The sequence below is a fragment of the Dysidea avara genome, chromosome 3 (genome assembly GCF_963678975.1).
Source record: "Dysidea avara chromosome 3, odDysAvar1.4, whole genome shotgun sequence".
NCBI lineage: Eukaryota > Metazoa > Porifera > Demospongiae > Dictyoceratida > Dysideidae > Dysidea > Dysidea avara.
Window position 1 is genome coordinate 25,258,364 of NC_089274.1, and position 18,031 is coordinate 25,276,394.

The 18,031-nt window shown below is 37.0% G+C and overlaps 1 protein-coding gene and 1 long non-coding RNA gene across 5 annotated transcripts; one reads left to right on the forward strand and one right to left on the reverse strand.

Moving 5' to 3' along the window:
* The first annotated feature begins 4,408 nt into the window (after positions 1–4,408).
* LOC136250446 (cell death-inducing p53-target protein 1 homolog) lies at positions 4,409–14,981 on the forward strand. Of its 2 annotated transcripts, XM_066042655.1 has the most exons (5): positions 4,409–4,563; positions 4,649–4,720; positions 11,198–11,400; positions 13,853–14,014; positions 14,724–14,981. In XM_066042655.1, the coding sequence occupies exons 1-5, from the start codon at positions 4,554–4,556 to the stop codon at positions 14,862–14,864; spliced, it is 588 nt and encodes a 195-aa protein (XP_065898727.1). In that variant the 5' UTR covers positions 4,409–4,553; the 3' UTR covers positions 14,865–14,981. The 2 variants fall into 2 exon arrangements, with proteins under 2 accessions (XP_065898727.1, XP_065898728.1); XM_066042656.1 differs by lacking the exon at positions 4,649–4,720 and having other exon boundaries at positions 4,414–4,563.
* A 1,399-nt stretch (positions 14,982–16,380) lies between these two features.
* LOC136250447 (uncharacterized) lies at positions 16,381–18,031 on the reverse strand. 3 transcript variants are annotated; one of them, XR_010698546.1, is made up of 10 exons: positions 17,883–18,031; positions 17,689–17,732; positions 17,460–17,638; positions 17,355–17,410; positions 17,133–17,299; positions 16,938–17,082; positions 16,807–16,887; positions 16,668–16,755; positions 16,557–16,614; positions 16,381–16,505 (listed from the first exon to the last, which is right to left on the reverse strand). It is a non-coding gene; the product is annotated as an uncharacterized lncRNA (long non-coding RNA). The 3 variants fall into 3 exon arrangements; XR_010698548.1 differs by having other exon boundaries at positions 17,351–17,410; XR_010698547.1 differs by having other exon boundaries at positions 17,133–17,241; positions 17,883–18,030.

Consider the following 18,031-nt stretch of genomic DNA (forward strand, 5'->3'; position numbering starts at 1 on the left):
ACCTTGTCAGTACCCAAATGTCCATTTTCACCATTACCATTTAGCTAAGACCATGCATACAATATTTGTTTCCTGTCAGATAGTGTAGCAAAAACTGAAGAGGTGACTAGCTATTTATTAACACTTGACTGCCCTATTTGAGTATATTATGATTATGATTAAGGTTCGGGGTAAGGCTGTATATAAGTCACCACCTTGTCTTGAATTTTTCAAAGTTGTCATAGGACCAAGTCATTTTAGAAGGGAGGTATGTCAATAAAACTATTTGTTTACATGACACACAATATTAGTTTAAAGGTATTAGACCAGTATATAGGAAACTTGCAACAGTAACATGGCGGCTCATTAAAATGCTATATGAAACAAGTCAGCCTGAAAGGTAATTAAGTTTTCCAAAATGCTTTAGTTTTCCAGAATTTTTGCATTTCCAATGCACATAGTTCTGTAGTATGGACACAGTTCTGTAGTATGATGCACAAGGATCATCCTGATGTGTATTTGTTGAAGGTATATATCTATAAAGTTATTGAATGATGCACCATGAAGTTTAAATTGGTTACAAGTGGACATAAAAATTATTGAAATCCCTCTGTCTTTACGTTATAAATCAAGCAATAATGCTTGCAATGCAGATCAAATCTATGTAGTGGTATTGTACAGATAACTTGTTATTGGGTATATACACTGACATTCCAATGATTCTATATATGTCCACCTGTAACCATTTAAAACTTCATCATTCAATAACTTTTGTTATATACACCTTCAGAACGATACACATCATGATGATGCCGCTTCTATGTATACATCATACTACAGAACTGTATGCAATGGAAATGCAAAATCTTTAATAAAATCCCTTGAAGATAGCATTTTCAGTCATTGTGTTTACTGCCAGGCTGAGAAAACAATTAAAATCATGATTTTAATGGGCCATCAGGCTCCAGGATTTTTATAAGGTGAAGACAAAAGGGAGTAAATGCCTGCTGAGAATGACTGCCCAGGTCCACTACTATATATTAATACCACTGATAAAGTATAATATAGCTACATAGCATGCTACACTACTTCTCGGAATATTGTTACTGCTTTATTAGAGAGATTGACTGCTCTATTAGAGTATCTCAATCTGAACGTCTTGTGCACGTGCCTTTGCAAATCAATGCAAAATATTCTTGAATGCACTTGACCAGTTTCCAGAAACCTCAGAAACCCCTGATGTTGCAGCTGTAGGGTTTGTACTGGTCTACTAGATCCATGCAGTAATAGGATATAACAACTGATAATTGTTTTACATGTAAGCAGATAGACGATAGGGTTCCAAATAGTACACGCACTACAAACCCCATAAGAAATTTGGTGCTAATGTATCTTTAGTATTCATGTGATTTAATTTTTTTATGTTTTTTTCTTGGAAATAGCTATACAATGGAAAATGCACATGGCAACAAATGCTACAATTATAACCAAAACAAATAAAATACAACTACGGGGAAAGGGGAACAACAAAGAGAGAACAACTACAGGGAAAGAGGAAAGTCAAATAATTAAAATTTTCATGCAGCTACCTAAAATTTGATTTGGGCAGTTAGTCTCACCCCCCACCGCAATTAAGCCCCCAGACTGCAACTAGTGGAAGAAAGAATCTAATATCGCAACCAATCAGGGGTGGATCCAGACTTATAAAAAGGGGGGGGGGGGGGGGGGGGGAGTCAAAATGAACTGAGGTACTACATTGTCTGGTTTGGTAAGGTGAGACCAAAGAAAAAAAGTTCACAACAATGTTGCTGTCAGACCTTCAGTGCTGGACACTGTAAAGTACTAATAAGAATAAGAATCAGCCACCTCACCAACTACACATTTATAGCTAATAAAGTACATATTGGAGGGGGGTCAACAGGGGGGTCAACAGGGAGGTCAACAGGGGCGGATCTAGGATTTCAGAAGGGAGGAGTGCTAACATGAATGGTTGGTTGGCTAAGAAAAGCGACAACTGGTTAATACAAATAGCTATAGTGTGCAAAGCACACTCGACATGTGGAGCATGTTCTTTCTAGGGGGGTCTGGGGGTGTGCCCCCCACAGAAAAATTTAGCCTATTCAGTATTAAATTTGGTAATCTTTTTGACTGAAAAATGATGCCACTTTGTTTAAGTGATTTACAATGCTTGCAAAGCATTGTGAGTCACCTAAGTATAATAATGATGAAATGACACTATTATTCCAGAATAGTTGTAATAGTAGCTGTCATATAAGGGCACAGCCAGTAACTAAAAATCTATTCTTCACATAAAGGACAGGAAGGGGAAATATCGACCAGCTATACATGATCCGTTAATTTTGTGTTTGAAATACCTTAATTTAGCGGTACATTAAATAGCAATTTAATGGTTTTTTGCTAATTGATTACATCAATTCACGAATTCATAAAATTTATATTGTAAATTCATCAAAATACAAGATCGCTAAATTTAGTGTATTGCTTGGCTTAAGGTATAGCTAGTGTGCTTTACAGTCTCATGGTTCAAACTATAATGTCCAAACAGTAACAATGAAGAGAGGGCTTGAGAAGGCAAGTACTGTATACACTCACCATCAGTGTGTATTTAGAGTACACGTATGTAGAATTTTCCAGCTAGGGGGCCAGGGTCTGGAGTGATGCTTCCCCTGGAAATTTGTGGAACATAGCTATCACAAGATTGAATCTGGAAGTTATTTTTAACCAAATACTCTATTGTACTGAAAGATTGTGGGTACAAGATGGATGAGTGCAGTTGTAAGCAAAAACAGAACAAGCTAGCTACACTTTTAAATGCTATTGGATTATAAGGCAATACATAATAGTAGATTGTCAAAGATAGTATACACAGGTCGATTGGATCTTAAGGTCATTGTAGAGATTTAAAATGCACACAAAAATAACTTCAACTTTGTAATAGACCGTTCTGTTGCTATTTCAATCTGACTTTTTACAACTATAGCTCCATGCATCACCGTATTAATTTTTTACAACATGAGTCCAAAGTCACTTACACATATAACTAGTTTTTGGCCACAACTAACCCCCTTATAACGTGACAGCATAAATCAGCGTAAATGTTGCAGTATCATTTGAGCTTATAAAGTTGAGCTTCAAGGTGTTTGGGAGTGCAAACCCTGTATGACATTGAATTTTATTAGCTTTAATTGATGCTAGATTCAGATAAATGCAGCATGGAACTTTGGTACTGGTAAGCAAAAACAAACAGTTCTCAGATGTTACAGCCTTGTCAACTGTATACATTCTAAGAAATTAACTGTTTTACTTAAGCATGTCAACCCAAGCATCAAGTTTGTAACAACAACTGAAAATACCCACTATAATATTAAACCATTTGACAGAAGTTGTTCTCAGAAAGTGATTAGTATATGCATGGCAGGATGTTTGGAGCAATGGTAAGATAGCAGTGCATAGGTCAAGAAAACACACTGGCAACTTCTTGAAAAAACATTATGATGGATGTTCTATTAGAGTAGTTGACTGTTCTATTAGAGTATTTCGATTTTTAGCAGCTTTTAGGCCACTCCAAATAAATTCTGTTTCCCGTCCTGGACTCAAGCATATTTGCATGCGGGCGGGCGGTTCATTTCCATTATTCATTATAAGATTGGTAGCTTTTCAAGCCATTATTTGCCTTGCCGGCTTGCCCAATCATAAAAAGCTGCATAAAAGTATGCTTAAGCTTGTTCCTTCCTTTTGAGGTTGCAAAAATAGCATAAACGTGAAGTTTGTGCAGACTTGATAGCACTGCTGACACGTGAGCTGACATGGTTTCAAATGAGCCTGTCATGCAGTATGCAACAATAACCGGAAAATAATGGAAGAATACGGAATAATGGAATATAATAGAGCTGACAGTAACTAGATGCGGGCGGTGGACGGGAAACAGAGAATTTATTTGGAGTGGCCTTAGGTTAAGTCTCACACCAAAAGTATAACTTGAACCCCTCTTAGAAGGATTAGCCATTCTCTCTTCTTTTTCCATCTTTTCATTGCCCATGCATATACGTATAAGATGCAATTGCATCTGTACTGCAACTTCTAGAAGCTTCCTAGCTTGCACATGGTAAAATTTATGCTTTGGCGCCCCAAGCGCCCCCCCCCCCTAAATCCGCCCTTGGTCAAGACTCAAGAACTCCTTTGCCCCCCTCCCCCCTGCAACCAATCAAATTCGGTTATATAAAACTTGTTATTTCGTGTTATACCACGAGTCGAGGCGGCTCTGGTCTGGCGCCCCCCGTCTCTAAAAGGCACGTGCGACGCCGCTGACCGCAGTCATTCAAGTGGTTTACTATATATGGCTTCGACAAGAATGATCACATTTTTGGAAAAAAATTATGACACCATATATAGCTATATGGTAAACGAAGCTATATAAGTGCGTAAACTGCCTGCGTCACCACTGATATACGCCTACACGCCTAAAGGCAGCCACGGTACCGCTATATAACTGATTTGTTGTGTGACAGTGTGCAGTAGGTGTAGCTACATCACTTAGTACAATCACTGGCACAATGTCTGCAGGTAAGATTAGTTTGGTCATGGGTATGGTATATAGCTATTATCTGTATTTACTTCATTGTATTTTCTGTTTCGCTATTTAATAAAGGGTTTGAATCTCATCCGGCCGAAGGCGCTCAGCCTTTGCCGCCAAACTACCCTTCGGACCAACCACAACCAGGTGATTTATGTATAGCACGTAACTATATGTATAGTAGGCTACCCCCTCAATTGTCTTTAGACCGATTTCTTATCAGGGAGTTTACGCGCGGACGTACTGCCATCTTGATTCAGTGTCTCGTGCTTTAGTCATGACGTAGCAATGGAAAGCACAAAGGGAAAGGGAAATATATGGATTGGAAAAGACTGATGATGCTGCGAGACTAATTAAAACGCTGGACAGTTGGAAGAGCAAGGAAATCGATTTGTACATTGACTATATCAAGGGATAGTCAGGCCACTTCAACTTAATTTCATGTTTCTCGGGCCCGACCGACACATTTATTTTCTTGGAACAATGTTTATGTTAACTTTTAAAATCACGTGTTTGGTCATGTGAGTGGAAGGAAATGGTGTCGATGTATTGCTGGCCTTCCGTATCAGTAAAGCGTGGAGTGAATAAAAGCTATTTTTACTTTTAGTTGTAAAATAACTTGGCGCATGAAGCTATTTACTTTTATATAATAGCGTAAGTGACCGATTATCGAACAAAATTTATACTTTACTTCATAAATATCTCCAGGAAAGTAGTATCAACCTCGACTTTTAACCAGGAGGTAGCGCCTTGTAGAATACCTCACGTAAGTTTGAGTAATAGTATCCGATTAGTGTCCGTGTTATGAGTGGATTTCTGCATTCCGTAAAATATGAATTATCGAACACCGATACCTATTATCGAACGCCCATTAATTTACGTTAATCAATTATCGAACATTTTGTACCTTTTCTACTGTGGTGTCTTCAGTGCACCCTACACACTCTTAACTATTATATGAACGTGTTATCTGAAGTACCATGATACTGTAACTGAAGTATAGTTTTGATACAAGCATGCACTTGTGAGTTACAACAGCGAATCGTTTAGTGTAAAATGCGTACAGTGAAAAATCAGCACATTACGACCAATAACACAGTCTTATTATCCTTGTTTACAACAACCCCTTCTGTACAGTCTTCGTGGATACATCTTTTACTAAGGTAAATGACAAACAGTAAGCCAAATTCTGCCACCAAATTCACGCTCGAGTTGTACTTCTTTCACGGCGATTCCTGTGTTCTTTTTCTTTATTTCTTCGTCAGTGGTGATGAGTATCAAGACTGCTGTGATGTCCACACATAAACTCTAAAGGATGGAAAGCTCATTAAGAATAGGCTACACTATTGGAATTCTCCAAATAAACACCTTGCGAGTATGCGGAATAAAATTGTAAACTTCCGAATACGTTACGTGATTTTTATGTTCGATAATAGGTACCGTTCGATAATAGGTCACTTACGCTACTGCATTAAAGTATGTATTATTCTTTTGCATAGTTATATATACTGTGAGTGATTAGCTTTAGTCTAAGTTTAGAAAAAAAATTTTTTAATGTTTATTTTGCCTACCTATCGACCCTATGTTTGCCTATCTTTTGCCCGAGAAACATTAATTCAAGTTGATGTGGCCTCAGCTCCATACCACCAATTGATGCACCTGCGACCAGGATCAAGATTTAATCAAGTGATTAGTGTTTTTCTAGTGTACTAGAACTAGAACTAAAAAGTAGTTTTAGTACAACCTTTTCTTTTTATTTCTAGGAAAATATACTATAATTCCATTGCAATCTATTTAAAAAACTGGAGCTACAATTAGAAAAATGCTGTTTTTCAGTTTTTGAACAAGAACTAAACTAAAATTAATAGCTTTATATAGTACCAATACGTATAGGTAATCACACACATTTGAGTACAATTATTCCATAATTGCACGAAAATACGTGTGATTGCCTACTAATCACATAGTGACCACCCTTCGTGGTTTGTAGTACACATCTATCCAGTTCTATGTGGCCATTAACTTCTACCAGGTGATTGCATCATCCTTCTTTGTATTACATCATTTGTTGTTGCACTTAAAAGGCTTCACATGTCAGCAATTCTGATTGGCTACTCAAAATGTCTACATATGTTGCACTTAAAAGGCTTCTATTATCAGCTTATTTGATTGGCTATTCATTATATCACTTTCTTGTTGCACTTAAAAGGCTTCTGTTATTCTGCTATTTTATTGGCTACTTTACAGTGCAATTATAGAAACAAGGCCGTGTGATTTGGGAATAATTGCACTCCTACTATTGGGACTAATGTATGGCAAATTAAACCACTATGTGATTATAGAACTAAACTAAAATTTTTAATACTACAACTGCTGCTACAATAATAATTTTTGTTTGAGATTTAGAAGAAACCTGATTGGTAAACTGACTATCTGGCACAATCTCATTAAAGCCTGACATTGAAGTACATATAAAATGATATAACCTTTGTAAGAGCACAGGCGACTTTCCAATACTATCTCAAGTGGCTTGTGACATTTTAGCAACCACCGTTCTGGTGTAAAAAATATTTTCTTCTGGTGGAGAGGTGGCAAGAGGAAAACAAAATTGCGTGACAGACAAAACCTTAGAAAGAGATTATTTCTTACGTAGAAACAAGAAGTATATTTTTTAGGTAGGATTTTTTTAAAGTCTTTGATTAGGTTCAAGTTCTCAAAGTGGCATAAATGGGATAATAATTCTAATAGACCTAGCTAGTGATCAATTTTTTGTAAAAGCAGTGAATATGTAAGTATGACAAAGTATTATATTCTTAGCATCAGTACTGTACTATAACTAATACTTACTAAATTGTAGGTACTATTATACTAACTAAAATTGTTTCAGCCATGGATACTAGAACTGATACAAACTATTATTGTTTCTAACAAGGAACGCTAGAACTAATACTAACTAAAATTGTTTTAAACCATGAATACTAGAACTAATACAAACTTAAAATATTTCTGGCAACTGAACTAGAACTATAACTGTACTAGATCATTATACCTGTACTAGAAAAACACTACAAGTGATCAAGGGGTATTTTTGCAGTGAATCAAGCGATCAAGGCGTCCGTAAAAGTGGCGATCAAAAGCTAACTTTGGGCAACACAAGAATTTACTAAGCTTATACAGTTGACGATCAAGAATCAAGGCTTTTGGAAAGACGAAATCAAGTGATCAAGGCAATATTTTGGCGATCAAGCTTTTTGATCCCAGTCGCGAGTGCATCAATTGGCGGTATGGAATTGGCTACCCCTTGTATATGGACCTTATCCGCATTGATGTCATAATTGACAGAATGGCTGTGTTAGTGTGGGGACTTCGTCACATTTTTATTCGTAGTAACTAAAAAGCCTTGTTTACGGCTTTCACAGCATGGAAACATTGGATAATGAAGGTAAGAGGCTAGTTATGGTGATGTGGTGATATGAAATAATCCCAACAGGCAAAACCAGACCTAAGTTTTGATACGGATATAAAACAGTACGCATTTGTCTTGTAAGTAAGTATGTATGCCTCACCTCTCCCTTTGTTGATGTATATTAATGTTTTCATAGCAAAACGCCACCTCTCCCAATACGTACAAAGTCCCCACACTATTGCCACCATTTTTATGTTGTGACGTCATTGCAGATAAGTTCCATATACTGACTTACAATCACAGCCATAATGTGCATTTGGTATACATCGTCTAAATATATTCATGTTACTTACAGAGTCATCTGTATTGTAATCATTTGATTTCTTGGTGGCACTTCATTAATTTGCCTCAGTTCTTCTCAGAAGATTTTGCTGTGAATTTCTGATCATGTATGATACTGAGGCTGTCGGATGTTTACTGTTAACAACACTGGTTGCCATTCTGAGCCTCGTCACATTTATACTAAATGGTGTCACACTCTAAAGAAGGTGGTAGCTGTCTATAGATATCTGTTTGTAGCACTGCAGCACTACTGCTGTTTTTGGTTTTGTTTCTTAGTAACTAGCATCTCCACTGATTGCTGGAGTCAATAATGATTGGGTTATTGGTAGCACCGATTGAAGTCACTCTACTCTATAATCATTAGCTGGACTGGAGACGGAGTATTTCTAAATTCAAAAAGCAAGCTCAGTACTTGTGTTGCCTTCAATTGCCTTTCTGAATAGCCTCTTGGTTATTTGAACTTTTCTCTGAACTAAGCCATTTGACTGCGGGTAATTGAGACTATACACCTGTTGAAAGTTCAGCTATTATACAACTCACACTGTTATGTAGCACATCACCTTGTAGAGAGCTCAGCTGCATCAAAAGTAGGTAGAGAGTTCAGCTATGATACAAGTTACCCTGTTGAGAGTCATCTATGTACCGAGTCACACTGTAGAGCCTTCAGCTATGTAGCAAGTCACCCTGTAGAGAGTTTAGCTACAACCTGTAGAGAAGATCAGCTACGAAAATTCACCCTGTAGATAGTTCGATTATGTTTCAAGTCATTTTGTAGAGTGCTCAGCTACAGTACGTAGCTATCAAATCACCCTGTAGAGAGTTCAGCTGTGCTATACATCCTGTGTAGAGTTCAGCTACAAAGCAGGTCATCCTGATGAGAGTTCAGTTATTACAAATGAGATTAACCCTGTTTAAAGTTCAGCTGTGATACATACAGCTAAATAGTTCATTCTAACAGACAATAGAAACTTGAAAGTCTTGATACAGTAAAGTCAAGTAAAAAGGAATCCTCAAAGCCGGCTAGGTCAGTTTTGGGGCTTACAATTAGAGGAAAAGAAGTGATATCTATACCAAAAACACCCAAGCTAGGAAAGAAAGGATACGACACTCTAAAAAGGCTAGTAAGAATAAGATTATGAAATCAAATGTGCTTGTCATTTAAAATAATAGCATTAGCTTAGCATCGCCTTTGATTTCACAACTTGTTTTGGAGGTCACCATAGCTTCGCTCATTTTGGTATAGATAGTAATATAACAGCTATCGCTTCATATAAAATGGGCACAACTCAACAGAAATTTGAGCACTATTATACTCTAGCTATACCAGTGTTAACCAGGGAGTCAAAGAATTCAAGCTGGAAGCCTAGCAAAGTGCAGCTAGCAGCTTTCAATCGTGCTAATCTGAATGATGCATGAAATGATGATCTTACCATTAACTCTTGATGTCACCAATTCAATAAGTAGCTGTAGCACATCAAACACCAGATAGCTATCAACTATACAACTCGCATGCAGTAGTCGTTAGAGGTGTAAAGAAAAGTTAAGAATTTTAAGTTTGATTAGAGATCATAGAAAAAAGTAGGGAAACAAGGGAGGTTGCCTAAACTCGCAGCTATACTAGTGGACATTTAATCCCTAATTCAGTCATGATAGGTAGAGGGATTAAATGTTCACTAGTATATCCGCAGGTGTAGGTGACCTCCCTTGTTTCCCTACTTTTTCTATGATCCCTAATCGAACTTAAAATTCTTAATTTTTGTTTGTTTACTGTTTTTTGTAACATTATTATGACTGGTGAACCCACACATACTGGATCAAAAGAAAGGATGGCACCAAAGGTAATGTTTTCGACCGAACGCATAGCCACATTTCACTTTCAGCCATGTTCAGCCTGTTACAAGGTGCTACAAATGAAGAACAGGTAGGAGAAGTGCCTCTGCAGTCAATCCATTCACCACAAAAATATACAGGCAATTTGCTTGCCCCAACTATCAATTTCTGACTCAAAAGTGAAAGTGGCCATTACGCCTCACTTTCAGCTATGTTCAGCCCATTTCACAGTGCTACAAACATAGAACAGTAAGAGAAGCACCTTTGCAATCAATCCGGCCACCATGGAAAATACGGACAATTCCCGTGGTGGGAAGCCATCGTGCTACCACGAATTGACACCTTTGGCTGTCAGCAAAAAGAAATGGACACAAAGGAGGATAAAGGTAAGTCCATGATGCATGCATTGTACGCACTGCAGTATGCCAAAAGGCACATCTTGGGTTGAAGCAACGTCAAACAGTGAAAAAATCAAGCTGATAGCCTTAGCCGTTATCTAGTTACGCTTGTCTGAAGGCATCAGGCAGGCAGGCAGGCAGGCAGGCAGGCAGGCAGGCAGGCAGTTAGTCAGTAGAAAATTCCATTGAATAAAATTTTTTTGTAGCAATCTATTGGAAGCATTAGGGTCGTACTGAAGCCACTTTTGAGCTTGGTCAAGAGCGTAGGAAGATATTTAATTTATGGATGCCCAGTGGTAAAGCTGAATACCAAAAAAAGAAGGTTTTGAGTGTGACTGCTTTATTAGAGTCATTGACTGCTCTATTAGAATATCCCGATCTTTTCAGTAATATATAGTACAGTGTGCTGACACCCGTTGGTTACACTACTGGAAATATATCCATGCTTCATACGCCCCTGTTGGTTATATGTACAGTAACCAATACTGCCAAGGCACCAGGATGGTATTGTGAAGCTGGTTTTTGGGTGATATTTTTGGCCAGGAAAACCCAAACCTAATATACAGCTATCGTACTGTATGATAATACATGTAATGTCTGAAGTCTGGTCTTATTTGATTGAAATTACTGTGTGTTATCTTTATACAGATGCCTATCCACCATCCCAGTATCCACAGCAATCTTATCCTGTTCAACAGTATCAAGATCCAAATGCTGGACTGCAGTACTATCCACCTCAAGATGCCAACTTTGCAGCCCCTAACCAAATGCCTTATCCCACTCAACCTCCACCATATGATTTTGAGAAAGAGAAGGGTGTATATCCGTTGGCACAAACACAAGCTGTGCATGTAAGTAAATAAGTTGAATTATCGTACAATACACAAATCTGCATATGTATAAATTAATCATACAGTATGGTAGACTACTGGATTATGGCTTTCCTGCCCATAACCAGCCTGACTTTCCTTTATGGCTTGAGAGTATTGGTTAGGCATGTAATCTAATGGAACCATGCCTACAAACTCTAGACTGCTAACACTTCCAATGAAACTTTTAACTGAGTCAAGACACACAGTAGTGTGTTGTGTGGCTGGTGCACCACACTGTGAGTATATTTACATGAAGAAAGAAAATGTTATTTCCCACATATGTAGCTCCATGCTCCTTTCTCGAATTGGAAATATTTTTGTACTGCAAATGCCCTCCATCTTCAGCACCCCATATACCAAATTTGAGCAAAATTGCCTAACACAATTGTGAAATACAAGCTCTCAAAGTTCAGCTTAATATATGCTTTGGATCATACAATAACCAAATACAATACCGTTTGCTGTGAAAGCCATGTGTGTGTGCTTAAGCTATTTGATCTCTACAATTGACAAGCACCTCAAGCAAATAATTTCAAACAAGTAATTTCTACCTTTGGTTTGGGAAGGGGGGGCGTACCAAGTCTGGTACAAGTCTGATAAATAGTCATAGAGCTACAGACCATTATTTGCATTTGTGACCTAATTTTAGAAAATCGTCGATATATGCACAATTTTCAAAATGCATTTTACTTGTTCTTTGTTTTCTACAGGGACAGAGGAATGGACTAGCTAAGTTTCAGCTTGATAAGTTAAGCAGCGTTGGAAATACAGTACTAGACAGCCGGACGAGCAAATAAATTGATATGCACAGAAGCTATCGAGAAAAGAATCTACAGGCGCTTACATAAACCATCATAACTTACTAATACAACGGCATATGGAATTGAATCCTGGGTCATTGTGTTCGCCATGAATTTGTGCATCCACCAAGGTATAGTTTTTCTCCAGGCATGCTTCTGTGTTTGAGAAGGAAGGCAAATTCACTGAACAACGATCGTCGGTAAATTCTTTCGTCACCGCGTTGTAAACAAATGTCTGTAACTTTGAAAGCTTTTCATGTATGGAGATGAAACATAGATTTTTGTACTCCCTATGAACATGCGAACACGATGATACCCAGGATTTATCCATTGGAGGTTTAATCCGCCCACCAGTGAGGCGATAAAAACTTGCATAATTTTTTTCTGGAGCTTGCATTTTTTACCCATAGTTTTTAAATGCGTTTTATTACAAAAGTACTATTGTGCGTATATCGACGGTTTTCCAAAATTTGGTCACATTTATTAAGGCAACACACCTACAACGTAAACCACTTATGGTAATAACTTTAAATCAGTATGTGTATAAGTTAGCTCAAACCTGTTGTAGTTTTAAAAAAATCGCATTGACAACTATGGAGTTATAAGGCAAAAACCAAGCAACTAAATTGTGGGGTCAAAATACTCTAATAGAACAGTCACCACAGGGTAAAAAGAAATATTGAAAAATTTACCAGAGTTTGAACCAAGGACCCGCCAATATCCTTAACCACTGAGTCATTGCTATCACAGCTGTACACCTCACTTAATTTACTTTATAGATTCTCATAAACGTTTGCAATTTTGTAGCTCTACCATTAGAAAATCTATGTGTGTTCTATTAGGATCCTTGGTGTGCTCTATTAGATTATTACAAAAGTAATCAGATAAACTGTGTAACACAATACTATTGTAACTTCTCTATCGAACCAAAGCCAATATTATAGCCATTTTGGAACTGATTGGTGGGGTAGTACACTACGATTTAGTCCCACTCATGCCAATTGTCATCATCATAATAAGTGCTATGCCAGCAAACTTGTGACAACAGACTGGAAATCGTATTTTAGCGTAAAAGGGTACAGGATTTATTTTGTTAAAAGTTGAGCAACTACAACTTATTACATGAAAAAATTGAGATACTCTAATAGAACAGTCACTGTAAAATATACAATCCTAATAGACAAATGCATGCCTAACTTGGAAGGAATTTACTTGTTATAAAACACTGTACAAGTACTATACGACTGTATATAGTCATAGCCGTTAACAAGCAAGCACAAAATTGTAGAGCAATTATCAGTATTTATTGGTTATAACATGAATTCTTTGGCTTTGGTATTGGATCAGTTACTGCTGTTAGTCATTTGTGGCATTCATCAAAACCATGAAGCTATTGTAGGAATGTTAGGTACCTAAAATTTCAGTGAATAATAATTTAACAGATCATTTCAGCATGCAGTTATATTACATCAATTAGTGAAAGACTGGAAGATTTTAACTTATGATAATTTGAATGCTGCATGCTCATTCACCCAGTTTTCCTAGTTTTTTTCATGTAGAATTGTAGACATATTATGCAAGTTTATTATTGTTGCGAACATGTATATACATATCCCTTTAACACCATATAGATGGTTGTACAAGAACAGCCACGTACAATTGTGGTTGCAAGTTACCCTGGTGCAGTTTCACAGAGCTTCCTTGTATTGTCTATTGTATGCGTAGTGCTAAGTGTCTTGTGCTCTTGGCCATCGCTGATATGTTCAATTCCTGCACTGATCTGTTCAGTAGTGGTAAGTAGTTATGTATTCTGTATGACCTTATGGTAACCATAAATCTGCTACTCTATTTGTGATCATTTTGTTGGCACTCGTGCATAAAATTTACACTTTGAAGATGGCTATCTCATAATTTAGTTGATTTCTTACACACTGTATGTAGAAAACTTGTCTATAACATGAGAAATTGCAGAAATAATTTTGTGGTTAAATTTTTATAGTTGTATTGTATGAATGCGTCATCTATTATGATTGAACCTAAACAGCTGTTTTCACCAAGGATGAATTGCATCATACAGTACATAGTGTTGTATGTTAAGAATCATGGAAATTTGGCTTTTTTAGGCTGAAAAATTAAGTTTAATGTGGGGTTTAGGCTGTTACAGCCAGCTGTGGGGTTTAGGCTGCCACAGCCAGCTGTGGGCGTGCACCTGTTAATGTGGGTACCGTGGCATTTAAAAGATGGTGAAACATGCCAATTTAGGGATTTCAACACATTGCTACAATGCCAAGCAGGATTTTCCCTCATAGTTTATTGCTGGAACCCTACTTCATTATTAAAGTAATTTTTTATTGTGCTATATAAATTTTGATTTGGGCACACGATAATTGCTGCTGTGCCTCATTGCAGTTGTGCATGTAAGCCAGGCTGTTCTACAGGTTTTAAAGTAACAAACATTTCTCCTTGTTGTGTACTTCAAACTACAGTAAATATTCATTTCAGAGTAATGATAGTTTCAGCAGAGGAGACATTGAAAATGGCAAGACACAAGGAAAGTGGTCACTGGGGCTCAACGTTGCTGCTATTCTAACATTCGTTGTACTGGTTATCATCATAATTATTATTGAAGTGACTTCAAATTAATTTTGAACTTGTTTGTGATATAGCTAGTTCATATAATAACTGCTCATCAATTGTAGCTAAATGACATTTGCTTAGAGAACATGTGCATTTTATTTTATGCAACTGAATTGTTATAAATTGTGTACATTTAGTGTGAACCACAATAGCAGTGTTGTGGAATCTGACTAACACTGTATAATTACAGATACAAACCAAATTGATATTATGCATTGTTTGATGATCATGAGTTGATGGAGGTGGTGGACTAATTGAAACCAGTAGTTGTAGCCAACCAGCCATGATGGTGTGGATTAAGCCTCCGGATAAAGTGACTCAGATCTATGAATTACTGCATGGTATAGACAAGCTTAATGAATATTCAAAGGCTGTGAAATATCATTACTTTCTTACAGAATGTTGTGCATGTAGTACATGCATGCATAGTAGTAGAATAACTAATGGAAAACAACCATTAACTTCGTGAGGGTGTTCTGTCGTATATCATTGTGGCTAATTTAGCCATTCTGTGGTCTATGCATCATGTTCTGTAATGTCATGTGACAACAGTGAATATTTGTTGTGTGCTGCTGTGAATTTATTTAAATACCTGTGTGAGTGTGGAATATCACATAGATGTGACATTGGCAGGTTGCTTTGATTTGCATTTCTCAGTGTACATAAAGTATTCAGTATGGGTAAAAAGACCTGAGCTGGGGCATGCTTACTCAGGCTGTGGCTACAGCTAGGCTAAGTAGAAGACATGCATGCCAGACACTTGCAATTATATAGTTGTCATAGGTAACCACTAATATTTTTTGGAAAAACTTTCTTGTGTAAATAATGCATATCATATCTATGTAATGTATAGACACTTGAAACAAAAAGTACACCTGAAGGGGACTTGTTAGACAACTTTGACTTTCGATGTGCTCTAAAAATCTACACTAGATTCACTTTGTCATGAATGAAATAATTGGAATCTTAATTGCTACCATGCATGAAGCTAACAGAGAAAACCTTTTATTATTTCATGTATTGATTATTTATAGCATTGATTCTACCACAAAGCTCAAATACATGGAAATCGTACCATTCTTTTATAAGAATGAATCGGATGATTTATTTAGGTCACATTTTTAAAGTTGTACACACAAAAATCCATGAACAGAAATACAAACAGCATGTTATGTGAGTAAATTAATTTTGTTCTTCACATTCTGATCAACCTTTGTGGTTTATGAAAGCATGTGGGAGGGTGCACTGTGAAAAAAGCTCAGAATAATAAGGTCTATAACAGTCTTATTATGTTAGTATTGGAATGAAATAGTACAGCATGTATTATTAGATTAGGACTTTACTATAACAAGCTTATTGAATACATTTAAGACAGTCATATATTAGAGATTAAATCACTAGTATAGTGCGGTGTATTATCAGACTATACTAAGCCTATTTCAACCATATATTGGCTACTATACTACTGTACTTTTTTACTTTCCTATAATCTGTGGCTACCTTAATTAAATAATTTCTATAATTATATTTGTAATGAATTTAATTCTGTAAATATGTTAAAACCACAATAAGTACAGCTAGTAAATCAATGTCTCCTTGGCCATGGCAGTATCAAATCAATTTCGTCATTTATCAGTCTTTATCCAACTGCAGCAGGTAAGACAGTAAATACAATTCACAAGTTCCATTACAAATTACCTGTATTATCATCACTATGTAGAACTCTGTGACAATCTGATAGTCGTCTCCCACAGCTCTAATACAAAGATGGTAAATATAATGTGTATTCTGGATAATCGTTGGACTTACAGTTTGCAACAATAAGAATCTCATAAAACTGAGACCTTGTCTGGAAACCTAGTATTACCATGTAGAACGGTGGCTAGGTCCCACAACTCTATTAAAGATGGTAAATATAATGCGTATACTGAACAATCACTGTACTTACAGTTTGTAACAATTTTTTAAAACTGAGACCGACAATCCATGTACATCTAAGACAAGTCTAATAAGACCAGGTCTCACAACCCTAAATGGAGGCAAACATAATTCATATTCTGGATTATTTGGTGCACTTACAGGTGTTATCAGTGAGTCTAACCAGACATAAAACAGCCATGCACTTAGTATGTGACTTTGTTGGGCTAAAGTGTTACGTAAACTCACAAGAAGCATCTGATATACTGATAAACAAGTCCAAGAATCTTGTAATCACTAAGTACAACTGAAACAAGACTAAATATAATATAATTTGCATACTCTCAGTGAACTTACTTTTGTTAGCAATACGAGCATGGTCAGTGAAATAAGGACAAACAAGACGGAACAGGTTCTTGAAAACACTCAACTCATTTACAGTACCAGACAAGGTAGCAGCCGTCAGCTGTTGATAAAAAGTAGTGAAATACATGCCAGAAGAAATGAGACCAGTTTCCACAAACCTAAACGAAGGTAAATATAAATTGTATACTGGACACTCTCAGTGTACTTACTTACAGATGTTAGCAATAAGAAGAATCTCCTAGAACTGAGACCAAGTCTGTAATTCTACCCTATTGAAAAGAGAATGAATAAAAACACAATCAGGCTTAATGCACTTACAGCTGTAAGTAATTAGAAGATGACGTTGATCAACTCCGTGAAAAAAGGAACAAAACTGTCTGCATATGGTCACTACCAGATTCTTTAAAGGAAGCAGCTGCCATTGAAGGAAACTAACACTGCAGATGTTGTACACTGACAGCCTGTAGAACTAAGAGGTTCGACAAGAAACTGTACCTCTGAAGAGATAATATACAAAATCGTAAGAGCAGACCATGTATACTCTTACCGTTGATGGCTGATGAACTGTGTCCACTCGTCATCCGCCATAAGCTGAGATAACAGGATATAAAACATGTAGCTAATACGTACACAGCAACACCAAAGTTGAATCGTTTGCAGGCCATTGTCATACAATACACAATAAACAATTTAATACGGCTAAACCTATCGTACAAGCTATCATTTTAGTCTAATGCTTACTCATCTAGAGCTGTTTTTGATTGCTGCCATCGAAGGAATTGTCCACTTGGCCGCGCCACTTCACCACTACAGCCAGCAGGCAGCGGCGGAGGAAGTAGTTGATATGAGGGGGGGCTGGGCTGACCCAGAGTTATTTCTATAGTTTGGTA